Source organism: Balaenoptera musculus, chromosome 2, assembly GCF_009873245.2.
Source record: "Balaenoptera musculus isolate JJ_BM4_2016_0621 chromosome 2, mBalMus1.pri.v3, whole genome shotgun sequence".
Lineage (NCBI taxonomy): Eukaryota > Metazoa > Chordata > Mammalia > Artiodactyla > Balaenopteridae > Balaenoptera > Balaenoptera musculus.
The window spans coordinates 10,108,644-10,131,955 of record NC_045786.1 but is presented as its reverse complement, the minus strand read 5'-3'; the positions used below and the strand labels follow the sequence as shown (position 1 = coordinate 10,131,955).

The window sequence follows — 23,312 nt, the reverse complement described above, 5'->3', positions numbered from 1 at the left end:
CTCACTCTCATTATCAGGTGGGGGCCATAGCATCCCCTAACAACCAGCGTGGAAATGGACCACGCTAGTCCTGTCAAAGGGGAGGGCTTTGCAAAGGAGATGTCCCTCGGTTTCTGCTTACCTGCCCCTCCCCTGGCTGACAGTCTGGGCACTTGGCTGTCCTCCAGCCCCTCTTCCTCAGGGTCCACGCCTCTCCCGCAGTCCTGTAACCCCTGTGTCCTCCCAGCAGTTTTCTCCTCTGGTCCTGTAATCTGAGCTGCTGTGCAAATATCAACTCAGAAAGAGAAGGGCATCACAGCAGGAGCTCTCCAGGGAGGAGCCTTAGTGTAAATGGATGGAGAAGGAAGGGGGAGGAAGAGACATTTATTGAGCACCTTTTAAATTCCAGGCCTAGAGTGAGGTGTGTTCACACACATGGTGAGATCGAATCTTAGAGCCTGGAGGGTGGCATCCCCATCTCACAGGTCAGGATTCTGAGACACGGATAAGGCACCTCTTAGCTGTCAGGGCCATTAATTGTACTGAGGTCTTCTAGTTGCCCAGCTCCCGTTGACTCACGGTGAGCAGCCTGGGAGCTCTCGGCATCACCCCTGCCAGCCTGCCCTTCCTCTAGGTTCCTGTTCTCCGTGAATGCCACCAGCATCTGCCCCGTTACCTAAACCAGCAAAACTGCGAGGCTTCCTGAATCTTCCCTGCTGATCAGTCACGCTAAAGTGTGACTTCTCCCCACAAAGGCTCGCTCTGATTCATCTTCTGCTTCTGGCCTCACGGCAGCTCCCCTATTTCAGACCATCTCATTCCTCATCTGGAGTAGTTCACGCCCCACCTAACTGCTTCTAATCTCAGCCTCTGCAAGCCATACCAGAAGATTTCTCTAAACCATAAATCTGATTGTGTTCCTCTCTGGAGAGTCCCTTTAATGGCTCGGCAACTCCTTCTGCATCGAGTCCAGACTCCTTCCTCCTGGGACCCAGGACCACTCTTCGCCCCCGTGCCCACTGGCCAGAGTTAACTGCTGGCACCTCTGCCAATGCGTGGCCTCCCACGCTCCCGAGTCCTTTGCACCTGCTGGGCCTTCCACTTACAATACTTATTCCCTCTCTCACTCCCTGCTGCCACAGTGAAGGCAGCAACAACCCTCCACGTCCCTATAGAGCCCAGAGAATGTTTCCCATGAGTTGGAATTAAGTCTCCCACCTCCCCAGCAATAAGTGAAGGCTGACTTTCAAATCAGCCATCTCCTAGTCCTCTGCCTTCTCTCTGCTGATTTCTCTCCAGTGTCTTTGGAAGGGTCCTCCTCCCCTTGGTGTTGCCTGGGACTCAGTCTTAGATTCTCTTCTCATCTCATTGCCTTCGGACAGTCTCATCAGCTGCCATGACCTCAGTTTCTACTGATTCCTGAATCCTGGTCTCTGGCTCAGATTCTCCGTCTGACTCCAAACTCAAATATCAGAATGCCTAGTGTTTGTTGTACATATTCCACATGATGCACAAAGGCAGTCATATGTATATATACATTCACCTATATAACATGGGTACACACACACCTCCCTATATACTGTGGGTATGTACACACACCTCCCTATATACTGTGGGTACATACACACACACCTCCCTATATACTATGGGTACGTACATACACACCTCCCTGTATACTATGGGTACATACACACACCTACCTGTATACCGTGGGTACATACACACACACCTCCGTATATACTATGGGTACATACATACACACCTCCCTATATACCATGGGTACATACACACACCTACCTGTATACCGTGGGTACGTACACACATGCCTCCCTGTATGCCGTGGGCACGTACACACACGCCTCCCTGTGTGCCGTGGGCACGTACACGCACGCCTCCCTGTGTGCCGTGGGCACGTACACGCACGCCTCCCTGTGTGCCGTGGGCACGTACACGCACGCCTCCCTGTGTGCCGTGGGCACGTACACGCACACACACCCTTTTATACTATGGGTACATACACACCTATATACTATGGGTACATACACACACATCTATCTAAAATACACAATTAAATGGTTTTCAGTATAATCACAGAGTTGTACAACCATCACCACAGTCAATTTTACTTATTTTTAAATTTATTTTCAAAGCAATTTTAATTGAACTGTAGTTGATTTACAATGTTGTATTAGTTTCAGGTATACAGTAGACTGATTCAGCTATATATATATAGCTGACTCACAAATGAGTCCCTGCCCCCAAGAAGCTTACTTTGTCATTGTACTATTATTTTTAAAATGAGTATAAAGTGTTTTCATGCATCTTAATTTATCAGTGACTGGAAACCTTTTTATAACCCTGAGTCTTGAAATCTGTGGCTTCAGTGAAACATAAAACATAGAAAACTAGTATACTATCTGAAGTGAAAACACACCATGGGTTCATATTTATCTGGCCTTTACCCAGATTTGGGGTGTTACACGTAAGTGAAATTTATAGCTGTGATGGAGCCCTACCCCCTTTAACCATCAAAACATTCTCTGTACTTTTAAATGGTTTTCACGAACATCTTTCTAAAATACATTATACTGCACATTTTAAACCTTTTCTTCATGACCCAGGTCACTGTAGTGAGCAAAAATGTTTGTACTTTATTCAGAACTATGCTTATCAGAGAGGCTCCCTGACAGCCGTATCTAAAGTAGCACCTGTCTCTCTGTATCTTCCTGGCCCTACTTAATTTTTCTTCGCAGCAGGTATAGATATGTATCTGCTTGTCTCCTGGCTGACTCTCCCCTGTGGGCTAGAAGCTCCAGGAAGGCAGGGGCTTTGCTCACTCTTATGGCCCCACTGTTGCTCGTCATGAGACTATTTGCTAAATAACACACGACTTACTTTAGATGAGGCTCTCAGGCTGCCGAGCTGTGGACAAGACACCCCTCCTGCTTGCCCGACACGAGCAGCTGTTCTGACAGATGTCTCACCTATTAATATAGCTTTCGTTTCTCCTTGGATGTCACCACTTAGTATGGTCATTCCGACTGCTTTAACATCAATACTAGCTCTCTTCTATGATTTGATGCTCTTAATCTCCTACATCTGGGGAATGTTGCTGTTGTCGTGTCCAAAATAAGAGTAAGCTGAAGCTTAGAAACATGGCTGTGGAGGAGAGAGCGTTAGCTGAACACTCACTCCCCGTTGTCACGGCGTGTGGTGTCTGCTCTAACGCGTAGAAGCTGGGCAGCCATCAGCAAAATGACTCCCTGCCAACAGCTTCCTCAAGAAGTGGGTAATGGACCCCGTCACATCACAAGTCCCTTCCGGTCCCATTATTTTTCTGGGGCCTTCCCTCAACCACAGCAGTAGGTAGTTTGGCCACTCCCAAGTCCCTTTTTTCTTATGTCTACATTTTGGCTACCCTCTTCATCCTTGTGAAGGCCTCTGAATACATTATATATTCGTGTATTTCCAAAAGGGAAGTAAGACTGTGTCCGCCATGATGTAATGGTGAATTTTAAAGTCTTACGATAAAATGTATTTCTTTATGTCAGGTGGGAGGGAGAGGGAGTGAGATGCAGTGACTGAGGAACGGCTTCTTCAGTCCTCTGAGCTCAGACCTCTGTTCTTTCAAAGGCCTCCTCAAGAAACATCCTCACTGGATATCTCCTCCGTAAGTCATCTCTGTTTCCTTGTCTTTCTCTCTTCTTTACTCTCGTTTGATAAGAAACTGCCATAGGACATTTGCTTCTTTTTTTGCATTTAAAATTTCAGGTTTGTAGTTTGTCATATCAAAACTCTGACTGCAAACATCATTGGTCTTAGTAATTCAGGCATACCTCATTTTATTGTGCTTCACAGGTACTGTTTTTTCTTTTTTCTTTTTTTACAAATTGAAGGTTTGTCACAACCCTGCATTCAGCAAGTCTATTGGCACCATTTTCCCAACAGCATTTGCTCGCTTCCTGTCTCTGTGTCTCTTGGTAATTCTTGTAGTATTTCAAACCCTCCACCGGCAGTTTTATGGCATTTCTAGCAATAAAGTATTTTTAAAATAAGGTATGCATTTTTTTAGACATAATGCTATGGCACACTTAATAGACTATAGTAGAGTGTAAACGTAACTTTTATATGCACTGGGAAACCAAAAAAAATTGTGTGACTTGCTTTATTGCGGTATTTGCTTTATTGCAGTGGCCTGGAACCAAACCTGCAATATCTCCGAGGTGTGTGTGTAAATGCTCCTAATATAAAGTCCTGTGTGATAAAATTCATATTAAATCCTCTTCCAGGAAATGCAATATCCTTCTTCATGATCAATAATGCCATTTCATACATCCCTTTAGCCCTAGAGCCTAGGGGACTGAGAGACAACTAAATGTAAAGCTCTATCTTAACACTCATTTCGTTTTCCCTCTTTGTTCCTTATTTACAACTCCTATTTTATTACCTTGATTACATAATTGCTTCTATTATAAACCATCTTAAATAATTTTTGGAAAAATAATCATTGAATTACATTTCATTAGACTATTCTAGCACAGGCAAGAGCGAAATAAGCCCAAACAGTATTTACTCTTCTAAGAATTCCTGTAACTGAGAACCAACTTGTACACACCATCTCCCAGATGGAAATGCTGGTCCAGAATAAAAAGTGGTCCTCACCAGGGTGGAACGTTATTTGATTCTTGGTTGTAGAAAGGGGATCTCTGTTACTCAGCATCATTCAGCATAACTTTGGATTATAGAAAATGGTTATCAAGGACAAGAGAGACATTTCTTTCAGATAATGGATCAAGGAGGCAGGACCTCTCCTATTAAAGCAACCACCACAGCAAACACCACCCTGCTCCCAGGGATCATTAACTGAACTGCTAAGGGCCATTGTACCTATGCTGGTAATAGCATTATTTGTAAGCACCTCCTAGCCTAGGGCACTGGCTCAAGAATGTGAAGTAACAGGAAACGGGAAGGAGGACAGGAATGTAATTGGTGTCCTGCCCCTTACACTGTTATTTCCTGAATGGTCCACTCCCAGACTTGATGCAGGAAAGCATTCACTTCCACCTCATCCACCCACTAAAATACCAACCGATAAAAATAAAAGAAACTATGAACTATTTGACTCATCTAACATTTTAAGTTATTACAAATGATAAATTATGAGAAAAAAATGATTCAGTATGTCTAAGGATAACTTGGGAAAACCCTAGATATTTACAAACCATTATTAATTGCCATTTTTATTATCTTGTACTTTTTTGGTGCCACCCAACTTGATACTTGCATTAGGGTTGCCACAATTATAGTATCTTCAGCTTGTTCAAGGTGAGTGTGGTATTTGTTTTCTCAGCCTAAAAGACATATATCTTCTTTTCAACATGTAAATATAGGAGTTCAAATGCATTGAGCTAGAACACAGTGAAACACGTGACTAATGTCACAATACAAAAGAGAATACTGCGTTGTATGTAAGATTAAATGAAATACCACTTTGTGTGTTCAAATTGAATTACTGATTAAAATATATCTAGTTATTTCTATACTTACGCATTCTAAAGTGTGCCGTGATACATCAAGTTCCCAATTATGAAAAAACATTTTGCAATGAACATATGTGTCATCCACGCTGCTACTTTTATGCCATAAATGGGCTCCTATAGGTTAATGAAGTCAGATTTCCATTCTTGTGTGTCCTGTTGAAGCTGCCCTAACTATCTACCCATCTGCTTTACCTGCAGACAAGGATGACATCAGAGCAGCCTAATTAACCTGCCTGAATACAACTACCTTTGTGATAGAGAGATAGACTTTCCAGAAAGTCTGACATTTTGTCCCCATTTGTAGGTAGATACACGTTATGTAATCTTGTGTAGACTGGTCACCACTGTGTGGTAAACTCTTTTTTTATATGGAATGCAAAGATTAATTTCATTCCTGGCCTGGTTAAAAAAAAAAACAACACAAATTCATAATTAGTAAAATTTGAGTAAATTAACATTTTTAACTGAGTAAAATTTCTTTAGATTGTAAATATATTTTATCCACTTGCTTATTTCTAAATCAGCTTTATAGGAATAAATGTATATGTTAATACTATAGTAATATATCAGTTAATCTTATTAAGATAATAATATGATATAGAGTCTTTTTTAATTATTCTATTCTGTTTAGAAGTCAATCCAAGAAGAAAAACGAAGATCAAGGAAAGATAGGTAATTATTATGTCTAACTTTTAATGTCATCTTATCAAACCAAAATATAAATCCATATGTTCAAATTATGATTAAAAACCACCCATTTTATGTGGATAGATTTTGGGAAGTAGTGTGCTCTCAATACATTTATGTTATAAATATGAGGTTTATATGTAATTTATAAGATCTTACCTATCGGAAATATACTGAGATAACACAGTGCAAGGTATTTACTGAGAACTCAAACAGTTTTTAATAAATTGTACCATCCAGTACGGAATTTGCTTTTCTTGTCCTATTCATATGGTTTTGATTGAGCAGTTTGAACATGCTCGTATTCATGAACTTTCTTTCCCCAAACTCTTTGTACTTTTTTGTTCTTCAACACAAGCTAAATCTCACTTTTTATAATGTTTATGTATTTGTTAGGAAGGTGAGGTTTATGTCTCCTGCGTGTGTGGCCCACTTCTGTTCACACTATTCCCCTTTCCCTATAACATTTCAGCCCACCAGTGCTTTACTCTTTTAATATTATACTCTTTTAATATTATATTTCAAGCAACTAATTTCCAGACAGTGCTCAAAACAATCGAGGGTTCTTCTATTAAGCATGAGTGGACACAGGGTTCCTGATTTATGAATCAGTGGCATTCTGAAAGTTCATTTACAGATTGGTATCTTAACTTGAAAAGCACTTTTCCCCAAAGTACTATAACACCCGGTAGTTTTTCAGACTTACCCCTGTTGACCTTAGATAAAGTTCCATCAGACCAGAGATACTAAGCACCACAGGAACCAGAGCGTAGTCTGACTAGATCCAAGAATGAAAGTGGTTGAGGACACACCCCTGTGTGTGTGTTGTGTGCAGAAATTAAAATCTAGCACAGAAATTAATCCCCTAAAGACAAATGGGTAGGGAAGGACAGAAAGTTACCTGTGAAGGAAGTAAGGTAAGATCATGACACATGGTGTGCCTCAGTGGGCTGATAAAATTGGGAAATGCTTGTGTTAGTACATAAAGGTCAGCTTTCCTCATGGTGGCCCAAGGGTCAGTTGTGAGTCCTGATGTAGACTGGCCAAATGAGCATTATAATCACCGGCTATCTAGTAGCTACTAGTTTTGTGCCAAGTTGAGTGTGGTAGAACTTGGAAAAGCTGTTCCAGCAGCTAATGCCCTCTTAAAGGTAAGAAGTGAGGGGTTTGTTTTTCTTTTTAATTTATGGTATATACTGTTTTTGCACATTTCAAGACCTCTCTCATTCCTGTTGACATAATGTGTTACTCCTTAATTATCGTAAATACTTTAAATGAAGAAAACAAGTATCTTGTAAGTTTAAGTGAGTAGACAGCTTGATACTGTGGTGTGTTTATGTGTTCATTTGCAGTCAGGGAAAATTATTAGATCTGGAAGATTTCTATTATAAGGAAATTTTGCCCAGTCATCCTGGACCAGAGGAACACAACCTTAGTTTAAGAGAACGAAGACAACAGCAAGAACTCCAGAATCAATGTTTTAAAGCTGATGAAAGGTAATAAACGTACGTTGAAGTACAGCATTTTCAATTTTATACTCACCATTCCATTTCTAAAGCATTTTCATTTATGTATGGACTAATGACAAAGCGTTCTTACTGAGCATTGCGTCTTATGATTGATGTGTTGTTTAAAAGTAAAATCATAAGGATTATGGTAGGGTAATCAGACACCCCAGTTTTTCTAGCATAATCCCACTTTTTACCTGTTTTCTTGGTGTAATCCTCAAGAGCACTCCCTTTTAAAAGTTCTTTGGTTTGGATGATAAATTATATGGTCATACTATATAATTATAAACAATATCTGTGTTTAATAATATCCAAAACCTGTGTTTAAGCTCTAACCAGTGTGATTTTATTTACTTATTGGTTTCTCGATTATGCTGTGTAATTTCTCAGAATCAGTGATGTCAGACCAAAAAAAAATTGGGGAGAAATATTCATACAGAAATACGTATTTTGGATTTGATTTTCACTTTGCCACCAACTTTGTTTGACATTTAACTTAAACCATTTGTAGCTTACTTACTACTTTGGGAATGTTTTTTTCTTTCCCCAAAAAATTCTTTGTAAAGTTTTGAAACTGAGGGCACATAATAAGATGGACATGTGGTATATGAGAAATGGGAGCAACTCCAGGCAATGAAAAGCGGTTTTTCCAGAATCCTAAGCGAACACCCTGTCAGCCCAGGGCACGCAGACCGTGCCATGGCCGCCTCCTTTACAGTGTGCTGTGCGGTTAAGAGAAGAGGATTTAGAGCGAGATGGTCTTAGATTTGGGTCCCGATTCTGCCACTTAGTAGCTGAGTGACCTTGCCGTGTTACTAGACCTCTTTAAGCTTCCATTTTCACATCTGCAAAAGGATTTACTAGTTGCCTCGCCGTGTTGTTGGAGTGATTAAATGAAATGATGAATGCGGGGCGCTTAATGCCAGACATGGCGCCGGGGAGGTGTTCCATAAATGGTGGCCATCATCATCTTTATTTGCTTGTCCAGAACTGACCTGAACTATGATTTCTGCCCCTTGTCTCCAAAAGAAGATATATTCTTCCATCTTGGAGCTTAGAGATGTTCTGGTCCAACCACAGAGTTCTATACGGGAGAATACCAAGTGCCCGAGAGATTACGGGACTTGGCCGAAGTCCCACATTGAGTGAGTGAACTAAAATCCAAGGGCTTTCACTCCCTGCTCAAATGGCTTCTCACTGACTCACCTGCTCCCCGTTTTAACAAGCCAGTCTGCCTCCCCTCAGGCGTGTTCTCCCCTCCCCGCAGCGGCAGGCACACATCTGCTGTGATGGTGTTCACTCCCTGGTGTTCCAGTGGCGTCTGTGGATGTCGAGGCAGTGTTCACTAGACTAGAAGCTAGTAGCTCACCTCAGTGGATTGCTCTCAGTGTGCTAAGCTGTGCTCTTATCCTGTTATCTTTGCTCTCACTTAATCCTCACAGGAGCTAGTGAGGTGGTTACTCTCCTTGCCCTATTTTATACATGAGGAAGCTAAGCCTGCATGGTTTCATACTGCAAATAGTCACCTAGATAATAAATGATGGAGTTAGAATTTGAACACAGGCCTTTTTGAATTTAGAGCTGATAACCTTTAGCACCCACGCTGGGTGCTTGAGGAGGGAGTGATGCAATTGTGTCTAAGATACGATCCTTATATCTGTATCTGAGGATCTGGACTCTAGAGAGAAAGGGTTCTTATCTAACCATGCAGACAGGTAACTCCAAGGCGGGATATTTCTAAACTAAGGAAACTTAAAGAGACAAAACAACCAAGTGCAGTAGGTCAACCTTGATAGGATCTTGGCTTTAAAATAGAAAACAAAAACAAAACAGAAAAACAGCTCTAAAGGACCTTTTGGGACAATTAGAGAAACTTCAGGCCAAGCTATATGTTGGAAGATGTTATTGTAGAAAGAATATTTTATATATCTTATTATATATATTAAATTATGATCTAATAAATATTACATATTTTATATATTTATCCTATATAGAAATATATAGTACATATTTTATATAGATACTAATACATTATTCTGATAAAATATTTATATATATTATATAATATATACTCTCTATATATAGTGTGTTCAGATAAATAAATAAATATATTTATCTGAACATACACACACACACACACACACACACACACACACGTACACCAGGAAGGTATGAGCAGGTCTGGGAATCAGGGACAAAAGCAATGGTGATTTGAGTGTCTCATGAATTTGAATGAATGAAAGCAAGTGCAAGGTAGTCAGTGATAACATGGATGACTGTCTGTCCTTGTAGCTAAGACCAAACCTTCCCTTTGTGCACTGAATCCTAGTCCTTCCATGTCCACCAGAACGTTGTCCTGCAACTGTCCCCTCTCTCTTCTGCACCCTGAATGTTTGTTCTCTTTACCAAATCATTTCTGACAATCTGCGAACATGATCCAATTGGACGCATCATAAAAAGTACTCTTGACTCGATCTGGAAGTCAGCCTTGACTTCCCAGAGCACCCGTATTCCTGCTCTTCATTACAGCAGAAGAGTAAATAGATGGGTGAGATCCTACCTCCTCCTGGGCCTCTCTTCCCATCCTTTCTTGAGCCACCATACTCAAATTTCCATTCCCATCACTCCATGGAAACTGTCCCTGCCAAGGTCACCATATCCAGGTGATCAAGGTGATTCTCAATCCTTATCTCACCCTATCAGCAGCATTTGACACTCTTTCTGTAAACATTTTCTCCATTGGCCTCCAGGACAGCAGGTACTTCTCTTGGTTTGCCTCCTACCTCACCCTCTGCTTCTCATTCTCCTTTGCTGGTTCCTCCTCACTTCACTGACCTCTCAACACTGGAGAGTCCCAGTCCTTTGTTTGCATCATCAACACATACTCTCATGACCTTAAATATCACCTATTTACCTAAAATTCCCAAACTGAAATCTCTAGCGTAGGTCAGGGCTTATATATCCAACTGCCTATTCAGTATCTTCTCTTGAATATCTAGTAAGTATCTCAAACTTAGCACAACTGAAACCAAAATCTTTATCTCCCCCTCCCCCATGAGGGGCTCTCCTGTAGCCTTCCCCATCTCGTTAAATGGCAACTTCACTTTTCCTGTGGTTTAAGGTAAAAACCTTGGAGACATTCTTGATTCCTTTCTTTTACACCCCACATCCATTCAGCAAACTCTTCCGGATTGACCTACCAAGGTAACCAAAATTTGACCAATTCTAACCTCCACAAGCCTAAGCCTGTCAGTCTTGCTTAGACTATTGCAGTGTCTCTTAACAGGCCTCCTTACTTCCACTGAACCACTCCTCAGCTCAGAAAGCTCCAATCTGTCTCTTGCTCTAAGTAAAATGCAAATTCTTGCCATGGTCTCAAAGCTCTGTGTTGTCTGTCACACTGTCCCCTCATTCCCCCTGCTCTCATCCCTCACTATTCTCCCCCTTGTTTGCTCCATTCAAGCCGCAGTGGCCTCCTTGTTGGGCCATGAATGCAATACACACACTCATCTTGGGACCTTTACGTGGGGCTTCCATCATCCTGGAATGACTGCCCTTCCCCAAGAGATCTGCCTGGCTCGCTCCTCCCGTTCCTTCAGGCCTCTCGTCAAATGTCAGCTTATCAGAGAGGCCTTTCCTGATCACCCTCTATGAAATTGCTTAGACACACACACACACACACACACACACACAGGCACACACCCGTCAGCCTTTCCCCATGAACCTGCTTTACTTCTCTGTAGACTCTGCAGACGTCCCGCCACCTGGTGTATTGAAGCTCTCCGTGGTCCTCTCCCCCACTAGACTATAAACACTGGGAAAGCAGGGACTTGTGTTCACCCATCACCTACACTGGTGGCTGATACTTAGTAGGTGCTCCATGAATAAATGAAAGAATGGCTGTAGCTGCATTTTAGGGAGCTCCCCACTTCCCCAGGCAAGCTGCAGACCCTAAAGGTAAGTGTTGGCAGGGCTTCCCAGCAGTGGGTTCAGGAAGGTGACCCAGCAGCCTCCCTGAAAACGTGGAAACATTAAAAAGCTGACAGGGCCCACTCCTTGCGGCTAGCGGAGGGGTTGGTCAGATTTGGGAGCAGCGTTTTAAGGAAACAACTGAGCAGTTGCAAAATGATGGTTGTCTGTAGAGGCACCTTGAGTTTCCTGTTTGACCAGAACGTACTAAAGTGTTTATTGGTTGTGAATTTATTTCAAGCCAAACCAAACTCACCTTTCTGAACTACACCTTCTGATGCTTTACTTAGCTGTCATTCAGACAACCGGGTTCCACCGGGTTCCCCCAACCCTTCTGCCCCTCGCTCAGGAGTTTTGAAAACCTGCTGAGGCAATGTCCCAGATCCATTTGGTCACTGCCCTGCTGTTTTGAACGTGCTGTTACTAAACGCCCGCAGTTTGGTGGGAGGTGTTGGAGGAGGACCCGCCTGACTCGGGGTGGGCGGGGATGCGCGGCGCGCGAGGGCGCCGCTGATGCTCGGCCCCGGGTCTCGCTCGCAGGTGCTGGGCGGCGGAGGACCGCGAGGAGGAGGAGAATGCGCCCACCGCCAACCCCTACGACTACAGGCGGCTCCTGCGCAAAACCTCCCAGCGCCGGCGCCTCGTTCAGCATGTGTAGCCCCGCGGCTCGGCGGCCGGCGCCGTCGGGATGTGCCCGAGACTGCGGAGCTTGCCGGGGCCAAAGCGGGGGATCCTCAGGCACTGCGCCATCAGGTGCTGGGGCCGCGGCCCTGGCCTTAGCAGGGGCTGCCCGCTGGGCTCGCCCCTCGGGTGCCCGGGCCAGCCTCTGGTGCTCGGAGGGCGGAGAGCTGAGAGCCCTTCGGACGCCGCGTCTCCGCGGTCCCGCATCCTCCCACCAGCCGCCGGTTTGGGCATCCCTGGCCCTGGTCCCCAATGTGTCTCTTTGTTCACTTGTTTGCGACTCCTTCTGTGGACCCGACTGCGCCTGATCTCTCGCCGACCCCTCCTCTCTCCTTTTGGGTAACTTCACAGATTTCGTCTTTCTCGGAAACGGCTCTGCCAGGCCCGCGGCATCCTCGCTGACGGGTTGAGTCTGTGAGGACAGAACAAAGCCGGGGGGAGGGGGGCGAGGGGTGGCTTTGAAGATGAACTTCGTCCCTTCCCTTGGTCATTAAGGTTATTAAATAAAGGAAGTGCCTTGGAAAGTACGCGGCTTTTGAAGCTGGTCCGCCGGATTCCCCTTTGGGCCCAGGCTCCTGCTGTCCGCCTGTGCAGGTGGCAGGTGGCAGCGCCCAGGGAGGGAGGGTGCGGTGTCTTCTGTCTCCATCAGCGAACAACACCCCTCCCCCAGCCATCCCAAACATACCATCTAACGTAGAACCCCGTAATTGAGACAAACATGGCCTCTAGACAAATCTCCAAATTCTGCAACACAGCGCGCTCTCGCACACAGACTCTCTCTCTCTCTCTCTCTCTCTCACCCTGCGCACAGTCATTCCAACCGAGGTGCCCTCCTCTGGCCCCGCCTATAAAAATTCTAGTCCCGCCACCGAGCTGAACTGTCAGATTTTAAAGGTTCTCCTAGTCTGCAGATTTGGGGCCGTCTCCACTGCTCTGGATTTTAGTGTATTTAAGATGGAGGGGAGGGCGGTGGGCGGGCAGCCTTTTGCCTTCTTCAGTTGTCTGCATCTTATTTAAAAACCCAGGTTAAGCTCTTCTATGGAAGTGACGCCCTCCGAATCTACACAGCCCGGAGAGGGTGATGGAAAGGGGTGCGGTGGTTTCTTGGACGACGGAGTTGGGAGCAGTGTTTTGGCTGGAAGGGGGCTTGTCTCTTCTGCCGGCGTCCCCGGCTCGTGCGCCCAGGGCCCCGAGCCAGGGAACTTGGGGAAAAATATTCGAGGAGAGAGTGAGGGCGCGTGCAGCTGGCTGAGAGCGTTAGTTGCGCCACTCGCCCGGTGGGTGGTACGGTTGTCTCCAGCCCAAAGAGTTGGCACCGAAAGGTCCCCAGCGGTGACATGGACAACCTCTTCCTTTTACCAAGAGGACCCGCACAAGGGGAAACCTCCCACTGCGGCAGGGCTGAGCTCCGAGGCCAAGTGCGCTCAGGCCCGGCTCCCTAACCTGGGTTCACGCCGCGGCCTCCACCCGGAGCGAGGAGCCACCTCCGCGGTGTGGACCGTCGGCACGGCTGTGGTTGGGCCTGGCCGAGGCACCCAGGAAACCAGCGCTGCCGAGCACCATACCCTGGGGGTGGGCGATGGAGGGGGATCTGTAATCCGAGGTGGCCCGGCCCCCTCCGCCGCTTCTCACCCGTCCACCCACCACCAGGAGGCCTTAGGGGCTAGAAACAGCTCTGCTTCGTGGCCGGGCCTACTCAATCCAAGCTTCCGGAGTGGCTCCTGCAGACCTGAGCCTTGGCAGCCCAGCCGGATGCTGGATAGAGAGGCAATTGGGCCCCTCCCTAAAATCCATCCCTCCCCCCCCCCCTTTTTAAGTGGGACTAGAAAAGAGAATAGCAAACACACGCGGTGAACGGTTGCAATGTTTTTGTTCTCCTTTTTTTCCCTTTTATTTCTTTGTTTTCTCTCCTTTTTCCTTCTCTCTTTCCATCTCTCCTTCTTTGTCCTTTGACACTTAAGCGCCGGGAGGACACCAGGGAAAACTTGTACCGCGCACTATTCTTCGGCAGACCTGCAACACAATTTCTGGGTGAACTACGGACAAAAAATAGGTCAACCCAGGAAACCGGCCCCCTCCGGCGGCCCCTGGCGCGTGGCTTTCTCTTCCCTTATTCGAGGAAGGGCCTTCGAAAGCTCTTCCCCAGCGCTGGCCTGCCTCCCCTTCCCATTCAGTGGCTGCCTCCTTTGAGAACTAATGATGGTAATTATTACCTCCCAGAGCTCTTTTGTTATCTCCAAGCCCAGACCCGAGTGAGGGAGGAGTGGGCTCTGTTTCGAAATGACAGTCTTTATAAAGCAAATTGCCGTCTAGGCAGGGCCGGCATTGAGGAAAGACAAATCAGATACCGCATGCGTCTGAAGAGGGTGTGTTACATAAGAAACATAAATACCACCATTAGATTCAAAATACCCTGGAGTTGCGGGATTTAATGCGGTTTAAACAGTAGGATTTAAAGTCATCGCGTTTAAAAAAAATCTATTAAATTCGGGCTTTGTGATTTCTCCCTTTCTCGTATTTTAATCCGTTTCTTTCTTCGCGGCTTTGTGTGTGTTTTAAATGCTTGTTTTAAAGAACCTTTTGGTTTTTGACCACTCATTCATAGCAGAAAAGTTCAGCAACTCCAGCCTTGCTGACTCCGAAGCGAAACGTGCAGGATTTGGTGTGGATTTAAACAAAGGACGGGTCTCTCCGGCTCGTATCAGCGCTGCTGGAGCAGGAGCCCTGAAGCTGCTCTGCCAGCGGCGCAGACGGCCACCCCACGAAGCCCTGACCCCCCTGGAGTTGTCACCTGGATCCACTGGAGCACTGGAGCCGGGATCGCCGGAAAGAGGGGTGGAACGCAGGCCAGGGTTCGTGCCAACCGCGCGGCCACAACTTGACACAGGCTTCTCGGCACGGCAGGCTCTGCGCCAGGCCTAAGGCTGGACCCGTCCAGCGCCCTTCCCCGCTCCCACTCCTGGGCTCAGGTCCGGAGGCCACGGTGCAGATCCTACGGATCCTCCAGGCTCGGGCACGTGCCCCGTGGCCCATGGTCCCCGGGACCCATGACGCCCTTCCTAAGCGAGGGTCGAGGGATGGTAGCCAAGACTGAGGATCCGTGGGTCTCTGCTTTAGCAGCAGCTTTGGTAACTTGGTTCGGAGAGCAGAGAAAGAAGGTCCTGTGAACACGGTGGAAATGAGAAGCGCTTGCCCAAGGAGAGCAGCACACCGCCGAGGAATGCGCCGCGGGAGGCCGGACGCAGCACTTTCCCAGCCAGGCTCATCCTCACCCTCTCTCTGTGCACCCAGGATCTGCAAGGCAAACTTGACACTGATCTTAACTGCCAAGGGACAGCAACGCGAACTCAACGGGCCCCCAATCCTCAAGGCGCCCTCCCTTTAACAGCTTGTAGAGAAAGGAAAGTGTAAGAGAGGAGAGATTATGACTTTCTAAGGAAAGGAGAAACCCCTTACCACGAAGCCTCAGAAATAGCGAAACTCCCGTTTCCCCCCACCCCACCCTATGGTGAAGATTCCCTTGGGGGATCAGGTGGTCATTGATTTGAGGCCCTCTAAAACGAGGGCCCAGCAGGCCATGCCTTCTTTCCGCCTTTGGACAGCTCAGATTGCTTACTGGAAACTCGGTGCACGCTTCTCACGCACACACCGATTCCTGTGACACGTAAGCAGCGGGCCCTTCCGCGCCTCTGCAGGCCAAGGTCACCAAATGACCTGATCCCATCCCCCATCAGCCGTCAACCCTGCCGGCTCTAGCTCTCTTCTTAGTCCCCTTCCAAGAAGTGTCCGTTCATTTCTCTGCCCAGGCTGAGGTCCTTGGTGATAGATTCCAGCATGGATTTTAATTGCCTCAATCAGCAGTTTCCCCCCCCCAGCCGTCAGTCGGAACCTGGACGGTGGGTTCTGCGACCGCGCGCTCCGAAGCGCAGGAATGGTGCGCCCCCGGGGCTACGCGGCTCCCTAGGCAGGCATGAGGCTCCACTAAGGAGCTGAATTGAGCCCATCAGTGCATAGATGCCCTTCCCCCACCGTCCCCTCCCCAGGCTCGCGAACCGCTCCCGATTCCGATTCCGGCCCAGTCGCCAGGGGTCCCGGGGTCACAGCGACCTCAGCACCCTCTTGGAGGAAGGCGACGCGGGAATCGCGCCTCCTTCCCCGCAGCGGGAGCCAGACGTCAAACAATACACCAACCGAGGCAAATAGAAGACTGTCTCGACCACCCTTCCCGCCTCGCCAAGGTCTCTGGTCTGCCCCTGCTGAGGCGCGCGCGCTCAGCCGCGTGAGCACTCCGGACAGCGCCCCCGGGCCCGCGGGGGCAGCCAGCGCCATCACGCCTCACGCTCCCCGGGGGGCTCCTGCACGCCTCCCACCCACTCACGCCGACTCCACCTCTGGCGCACTGTCTGCCTCGCACTCTCACGATTCAGCTCCCTCCCTCTGCCGCTTTTTCTTCCGCCGTCCCCTCATCCTTCCCTATTGGGCTCCCTCTCCTTCAAAATCGCTCCGGCGCTCCGCGCTTTCCCATCTCCTGGCTGTGAGGACCCCGCAATTGCCTTCTCTGTTCAACCCCCAAAGCTCTCAGAGCGTTGCCACGTCTCTAAGCTCTAATCCCAGCACACACGCGCGCGCACGCACCCGCAGACACGCACGTTTCCTGTCCCTGTGTGACACCCACCCTCTGCGGGGCGGCCGCGCCGGCCCCCGCGCGGTGTCCTCATCCCGCCACACGCACACTCACACTCACACACACACACGCACGCGCGCGCGCAGGGCGGATCGGAGGGCAGCTCGCCGACAGTTCGCATTCGGAGGCGTCCTGCTCCAGCCTCGCAGAGCCGATGGCATCTCCCGGGTCCGGCTTTTGGTCCTTCGCGTCTGAAGATGGTTCCGGGGATCCCGAGAACCCAGGCACAGGTAGGAGAACCGGGACCTGCAGGAGACGAGCTTTGCGGGTGGACTGGGGTTTGCGGGGCTGGGGAAGATTGAAAGAGGTTTTTCCACTTGCAGTGGGAAACTTCGGACGCTTAGCCCTGCCCTCGGGGTGTGTCCCTGATGACCCAAGAGACCAAACCCCCCACAGGCTCTTATCCCCCTGGGAAGATGCCCAGAGAATCTCTGGCCCTTTCCGCTGAAATCTGGGAGAGCCCCCCAAACACGGCGGCGTCTCCTGGACACCGAACTTGCGGGCCTGGGGCACTGCCACCATCGTCGTGTCTGGACCCTGGAGAGGGACGGAGTGGCGGTGGGGAAAAGAAAAACTGGAAAGGGGGGAAAATTCTCTGTCTGGAAGGAGAGCCTGTGAGGAAATGGACAGCCTCGGTGTCTAGGAAAACTCGCCCAAGCGAGGCAGGAAGGGGACTTTGCCCTAACCGAGTGGCACCTGGAAGGCAAGTGCAAAGGGCCGCAGTGTGGGCTGCTCCTTGGGGAACAAATCAGCGAACCGAGGGTCGGGCCAGGCCGCCAGGCTCCCGCGCGCCTCCCGCACCTGCCCGCTGTGCGGGGCCGCAGGCAGCCTTTCCCGGACCCCGTTGGCGTTGACGTCGTTCACAAAGAACGAAATTTCACACGTCTTTCTGCTCTTTTCTTACGGCCTCGCCCTCCTCCTGCCTGTCTTTCCTTGCAGCGAGGGCCTGGTGTCAGGTGGCTCAGAAGTTCACGGGCGGCATCGGAAACAAGCTGTGCGGTGAGTGCCGGTGCCCGGGGGAGGGAGGCGGACGTGGCCAGGCGCCTCGGAGCCCGCGGGGGGCAAAGCCACCTTCTCACCTCCGCATCCCATCGAGGGTCGGAGATTCTTGATTTTTGGCCGGGGACGGGCGGGGTGCTGGGAGCCAGGCCGGCGGGCGGCTGACCGAGGTCCGCGCTCCGTGTCCTTGCCCAGCCCTGCTCTACGGGGACGCCGAGAAGCCGGCGGAGAGCGGCGGGATCCAGCCCCCGAGGGCCACCTCCCGCAAGGCCGCCTGCGCCTGCAACCAGAAGCCCTGCAGCTGCCCCAAAGCGGGGGTCAACTACGCGTTTCTACACGCAACAGGTAAAGGCGCCTCGCGGGGCCCCCGGGAGCCTCTGGCCCTCGCCCTGCCCCGCCCACCGCGGCCAGGAGGGACCCCGCGCCGGGAGCCTGAGCCGGGGCATCGAGGTGGAGGGCGGAAGCGGACCTTAGGAGAACCTTCAGCCGACAGCGAGAAAGGCTGGGCTTGCACCCTCGGTCCGACCCCGACCCCGGCCTCTGCTTGGCGCTGGGCGCCGCGCGCGCCCTGGCTCCGGGTCCTCTCCTCGGTGCCGCTGAGGCCTCGGGTGGGACGCGGTTTCCAGTTCAAAACTGCTGAGACTTTCTAGGTCTTTAGATCGCAAGAGTAATTTGTAGCTGTGTTTTCACAGGAGAACGATTCACGTGAGCCCTGCGCGCGGTTTTACTCCCTTGCGCTTACACACGCGGTCACCCAAACATACGCGCGCGCGCGCGCACACACACACACACATACACACGCTGTCTTTGGAAACAGTGGGCTTTCGTAATAGGCCAGAGATCCTAACATTGTATGACCCATTTTGCCTGATTTGCCCAAAGGCATTCCTCAAACATTCCTGACTTGAACTGTTTCCGTGATCATTTAAGATGATTTACTGAGAAACAACATTTAGCGCGAACGCCGGTGAAACAAATGAATGGAGGCATAGCCTCTTAAAAAAAAAAAAAAGAAAAGAAAAAAGAAAGGAAGAAAGCAAACGAGTTATGAACTGAAATGCAGGAAATAATTTGGGGTAGGGAGAGAAATCATAATTTTTTTCATTCCTTCATCTTTGAAGAATCCCTCCTCTTTAAAGAAAATGCTCTCGTTTCCAGAAGATTTTTTTTAAAACGTAAAATCTCTCGGTTCAAAGAGAAATTGTCAGCTGACAAACTTGCCCTGGATAGTTTCATTGTAAAATTAAAATGTGGCATTTTGATTCCATTCTTCAGACCTGCTACCAGCATGTGATGGAGAAAGACCCACTTTGGCATTTCTGCAAGATGTTATGGACATTTTGCTCCAGTATGTGGTGAAAAGTTTCGATAGATCGACCAAAGTGATTGACTTCCATTATCCCAATGAGCTTCTTCAAGAATATAACTGGGGATTGGCAGACCAACCACAAAATTTGGAGGAAATCTTGATGCATTGCCAAACAACTCTAAAATATGCAATTAAAACAGGTATTGTCCAATCAGAAATAATAAAGCTCTTTTTTTCTTTTAAAGCTTTAATTTTTTCTATAAAAATGTTTTAGTTTATGGAGTTAGTGATAATTTCAGATTTACAAAGTTATTTTTGTCATTTAAGAAAATAGTCATGATCAGAATGATTAACATCAATAGCACCCTTTGCCATTACTGTTCATGCTTGTGAAGCTGATAATGTCAGAAACGTTATCTAAGTATAAATCATCAGATTTTACACTGCACTATTTGACCATGGAAATTAACCACTGATGTAGAAGCAACCATTTGTCAGCAGAGGCCTGTAGAAGTGACCGAAAATAGAGAAAGAAAGGGAATCTATAAATGAAAGCGCAAAAGGCATGATCCAAACAAAAGCCCAAATACCAGTGCAGTGCTGGTATTTCCTTGGCATAGAAAGCATCAGAAATTGGACAAACCATCCATGTAATGGTTGAAGCAGCGGTATAATATTTTGGCATTGTCTCAAATGACCAAGACTTCAGATTTGAACTCCAGGTTTCCTCTATTTTTAAATAAATGTACACAAAAGAAAACACAATACAAACTAGCTTAACAATTCAGCCATGTTATACAAGGATGTTCGTGCTTCCTAATCATTCTGTATGTAAGACAGAGAAAAAAGGGATAGAGGGGAATCAGATATCCTTAAGGGCAAACATTTTTAGTCTATTTTGTATTTATTGCTTTTTTATAGTATTCTTCATACTCTATCCATTTTATAGCCACAGGTGTAACATTTATGTGGGTGCACTCTAAGCTTTCATTTTATCTACACAAAGTCAGCTATTCATCTCCCCAGGTTATGATTACCCCTTCGTTTTCTACTTTGCCTCTAATCATCCTGATACATGGTGGCACTACTACACTTCATTAAAGCAATAAAAATAAACGTGAATGAATTTGGGGGGAGGGGAGACCTTGTGGATCTAAATTGACTTGTAGCCCTAAAAAAGATTTGCTAACAAATAAATATGTAAAATATCACAAAATATTAATTGCCCTAGAAACTTAATCTTTTTCTTTGCAAGTTTTGAATTACATGAATTATCAGTATCATTTTAATCAACAACAAATTTTAAGAATGTTTGCCATGTGACTTTTAACCCTTTGTTTTGTTTTATTTTTGTTTTTGCACGTTCTTTTCACCAACAGAGAGGAAAGATATGCATAGAAGCCTTAGGAGATTGATTTGCCGTACTATTATTATCCACCTTTGTGAAAGTATAGACTTAGAATTAAGATACCTAGGGAAAAGAATTTAACTCGGAGATTTCTATCAGACTCAATCTATGGAGTATGAGTTTTGAAGACTTCTTAGATTTCATTCTCAATTATATTCACAGAGAGTCCACATGATGTGTGTACTAGGTACTAAAGATGGTTTTTCTTCCAGATTTTCATGTATCTGTAGGTGCAAACCTGAGCAATGCTTTTAATTCATTTTTATTTGACCTATTCCCCAACCTAATGTTTAAATACATTAACAGTAAATTGCTACCTATTATTTTGATTGTTACCAAACCAAAAAGAATCTATAAAAATGTTTCACATCTTCATCCTTAAAAGCTGGTGGTGCCTGAAATGCAATTTAAAGAGTTAAGATAATGGAAATTGCACGTCAGTGATAGTAATTGTTCTGTCTGTCAATGTTCCATTTAGTGTCGGGAAAAGATGGGCCAACTCAACACTTAGATTTTGCCATAATGCTTGTGAAGCTGTTGGTCAGTGTAGCTCTAATGCATTTTATTTAAAGGTCAGAAAAAGTATGATTGAGTTGGATTTCTGACCAAGGCATATCAATATTAATTCAGTATCAATATTATTCATAACATATGTAGTCTTCTGGTCCTTCCCCCCACCCCCAATAGCATTTCAAGTAATTAACAGCTGTCACCTTCCTCTTTGACTGGCAAGTTTATAGGTTTCATGCTGTAACGTGTATTTGACAACTAGTACTGTTTAGGGTCTGTGAAGCAGTTACCATCACTGCTACCATTAGGCGTGTTAATGCTCCTCAGAAGATTCTTTTGTAAAATGCATGTTATCATCTGCTTTCTACTGAGAGTCCTTAACCTAATTTCCACTTGGACTCCAGGCTTAGAGAGAAGTGAGGGGCAGGGGGGAAGTCTTCATGCATTGTTAAAATTACCTCTGTAAGGAATGTTGCGAAAGAAAACTGAGAAGTGCAGAGAATGATAAAATTCTGGAATAATTAGCGTTTGCTAGGGTCCTTGGGTTTGCTAGTGGTGGGGTGGGGTGGTGGAGGGCTTAATCTTGTCTTGAATCTCTGAACTCAGCCATGAGACAAAGGCATTGAAGCATCAGTAAAGGAGGCCATCCTTGGGTGTGTGTCACGGGTCCAGAGAGAGCAGCCTGGACCGACTTGGGGCCCCTTCCCAACGGACTGTGGACACCAGGGTCAGAGCTGCCTGCGGCTGGCTGTTCACAGAGTCTGCTCATCCTTCCTGGCTCTTGCTGATCTGTGGGGAGCGGTCCAGAGGCCAGAGCAGCTCTAATCTCTGGTTTCAAACTCGCTGTCTCCGCGGCAGCGCGTGGCCACCCGACTCCTTGGCCGGCGCTGGCTCGCAACACGGGGCCGGGGGCGGGGGCAGCAGTAGCAGCTAGGACAGCAGGCAGGCAGGGCTCAGGGAACCCTACCTGGATTCGGCGGCAGCCTATAGGTTCATGGGAAGCGAGCAAATATAATATTTCTGCAGAAATCAAGAGGACACGTTGTTGTGATTTGTCAAAGCATCTCCCTGCGTGTTTCCACATCGTTATCAGTGAATGCAGATTTTGAGGCAGGAGAGATTTAGGTGAAATAGACCAAGGTCAAAAATTTATGGAAGAAGGAAGCCAAGCAATTGAAGCATCAAAGTTCTTTCCACAGTTTCCCGAAGTCATCAGGGTGAATTGACCTTCTGATTACCTGGGGCACAACACATATCTTGGGATCCCTCTCAATTTTATGCAGAGGTTTTCATGCCAACATTTCCGTAGAGTTAGTGTGTGATCATAGATACCAGATTTGTCCAGAAAATGCATGTGAGTTGGGAGAGTTGATTAATGGATAGATTTGCTAATCCTTATTACTTTCCTCGCTTCAAAGAAATGGCTTAGGGAAAGAGGAATGAAGGGGCCTCAGGAGGGAGAAGAGGGCTGTGATTTCAGCTGTGAGCCCTAATGAAATGGGGAGCAATGAGGCAGAGAGGAATACGCAGGAAGCCTGTTTCCCTCTCTGTGGATGCGCAGACTGACGGGGTCAGCATCAGAGCAAAAAGCTTGAAGGGCACCGTGCAGGGCCAAAGAATGAGCGAGAGCTGCCCAAACCCCAATCTCTTTAAGATGTGCTCTTTCCCAGCTCCTATCTTTTCTCGGGGGGTCTCATTGTCTGGCCACATGCCCACAGCTGATAAGAGAACGGCTCTGGTCCTGGTCCCGAGATAAGCTTTGTGTTGACTTTTGTCTCTGCTTTCCCCATTGCCTTCCTTTATCTTGTTTTGTCCATGCTGGCGTGAGAGACTCTCACATCCCCAGGCTTCAGACAGGTGTCCAGTAAGTGGCAGATGCCTTTTCATCAGAAATTATTTCCTTAATTGTTAATCTTCCAAAATTTTCGCTGCTAAACAAATCACAGATTTATAGATAGGCTTGTGTGGGGCAAGACAAGGAAATGGAATTCTAATGAGATCTTTACAATCACATTTTAAATAGTAGCCTCAGGAGTGT

At 47.2% G+C, this 23,312-nt stretch overlaps 2 protein-coding genes across 3 annotated transcripts in view; both read left to right on the top strand.

Moving 5' to 3' along the window:
- The window catches only part of MYO3A (myosin IIIA), a 181,387-nt gene extending 168,588 nt beyond the window's left edge, over positions 1 to 12,799 (top strand). Inside the window, exons 33-35 of the mRNA XM_036843194.1 lie at positions 6,151 to 6,191; positions 7,559 to 7,702; positions 12,224 to 12,799. Coding sequence (XP_036699089.1) covers positions 6,151 to 6,191; positions 7,559 to 7,702; positions 12,224 to 12,341 — 303 coding nt within the window. The 3' untranslated portion in view covers positions 12,342 to 12,799. The remainder of the gene's footprint in view (positions 1 to 6,150; positions 6,192 to 7,558; positions 7,703 to 12,223) is intronic.
- Positions 12,800 to 16,788: 3,989 nt separating this feature from the next.
- The window catches only part of GAD2 (glutamate decarboxylase 2), a 66,731-nt gene continuing 60,207 nt past the window's right edge, over positions 16,789 to 23,312 (top strand). The window contains exons 1-4 of one of the 2 annotated variants that reach the window (XM_036840302.1): positions 16,789 to 17,278; positions 17,988 to 18,047; positions 18,243 to 18,392; positions 19,323 to 19,556. In XM_036840302.1, coding sequence (XP_036696197.1) covers positions 17,203 to 17,278; positions 17,988 to 18,047; positions 18,243 to 18,392; positions 19,323 to 19,556 — 520 coding nt within the window. In that variant the 5' untranslated portion in view covers positions 16,789 to 17,202. The remainder of the gene's footprint in view (positions 17,279 to 17,987; positions 18,048 to 18,242; positions 18,393 to 19,322; positions 19,557 to 23,312) is intronic. The other variant, XM_036840295.1, reaches the window with a different exon arrangement.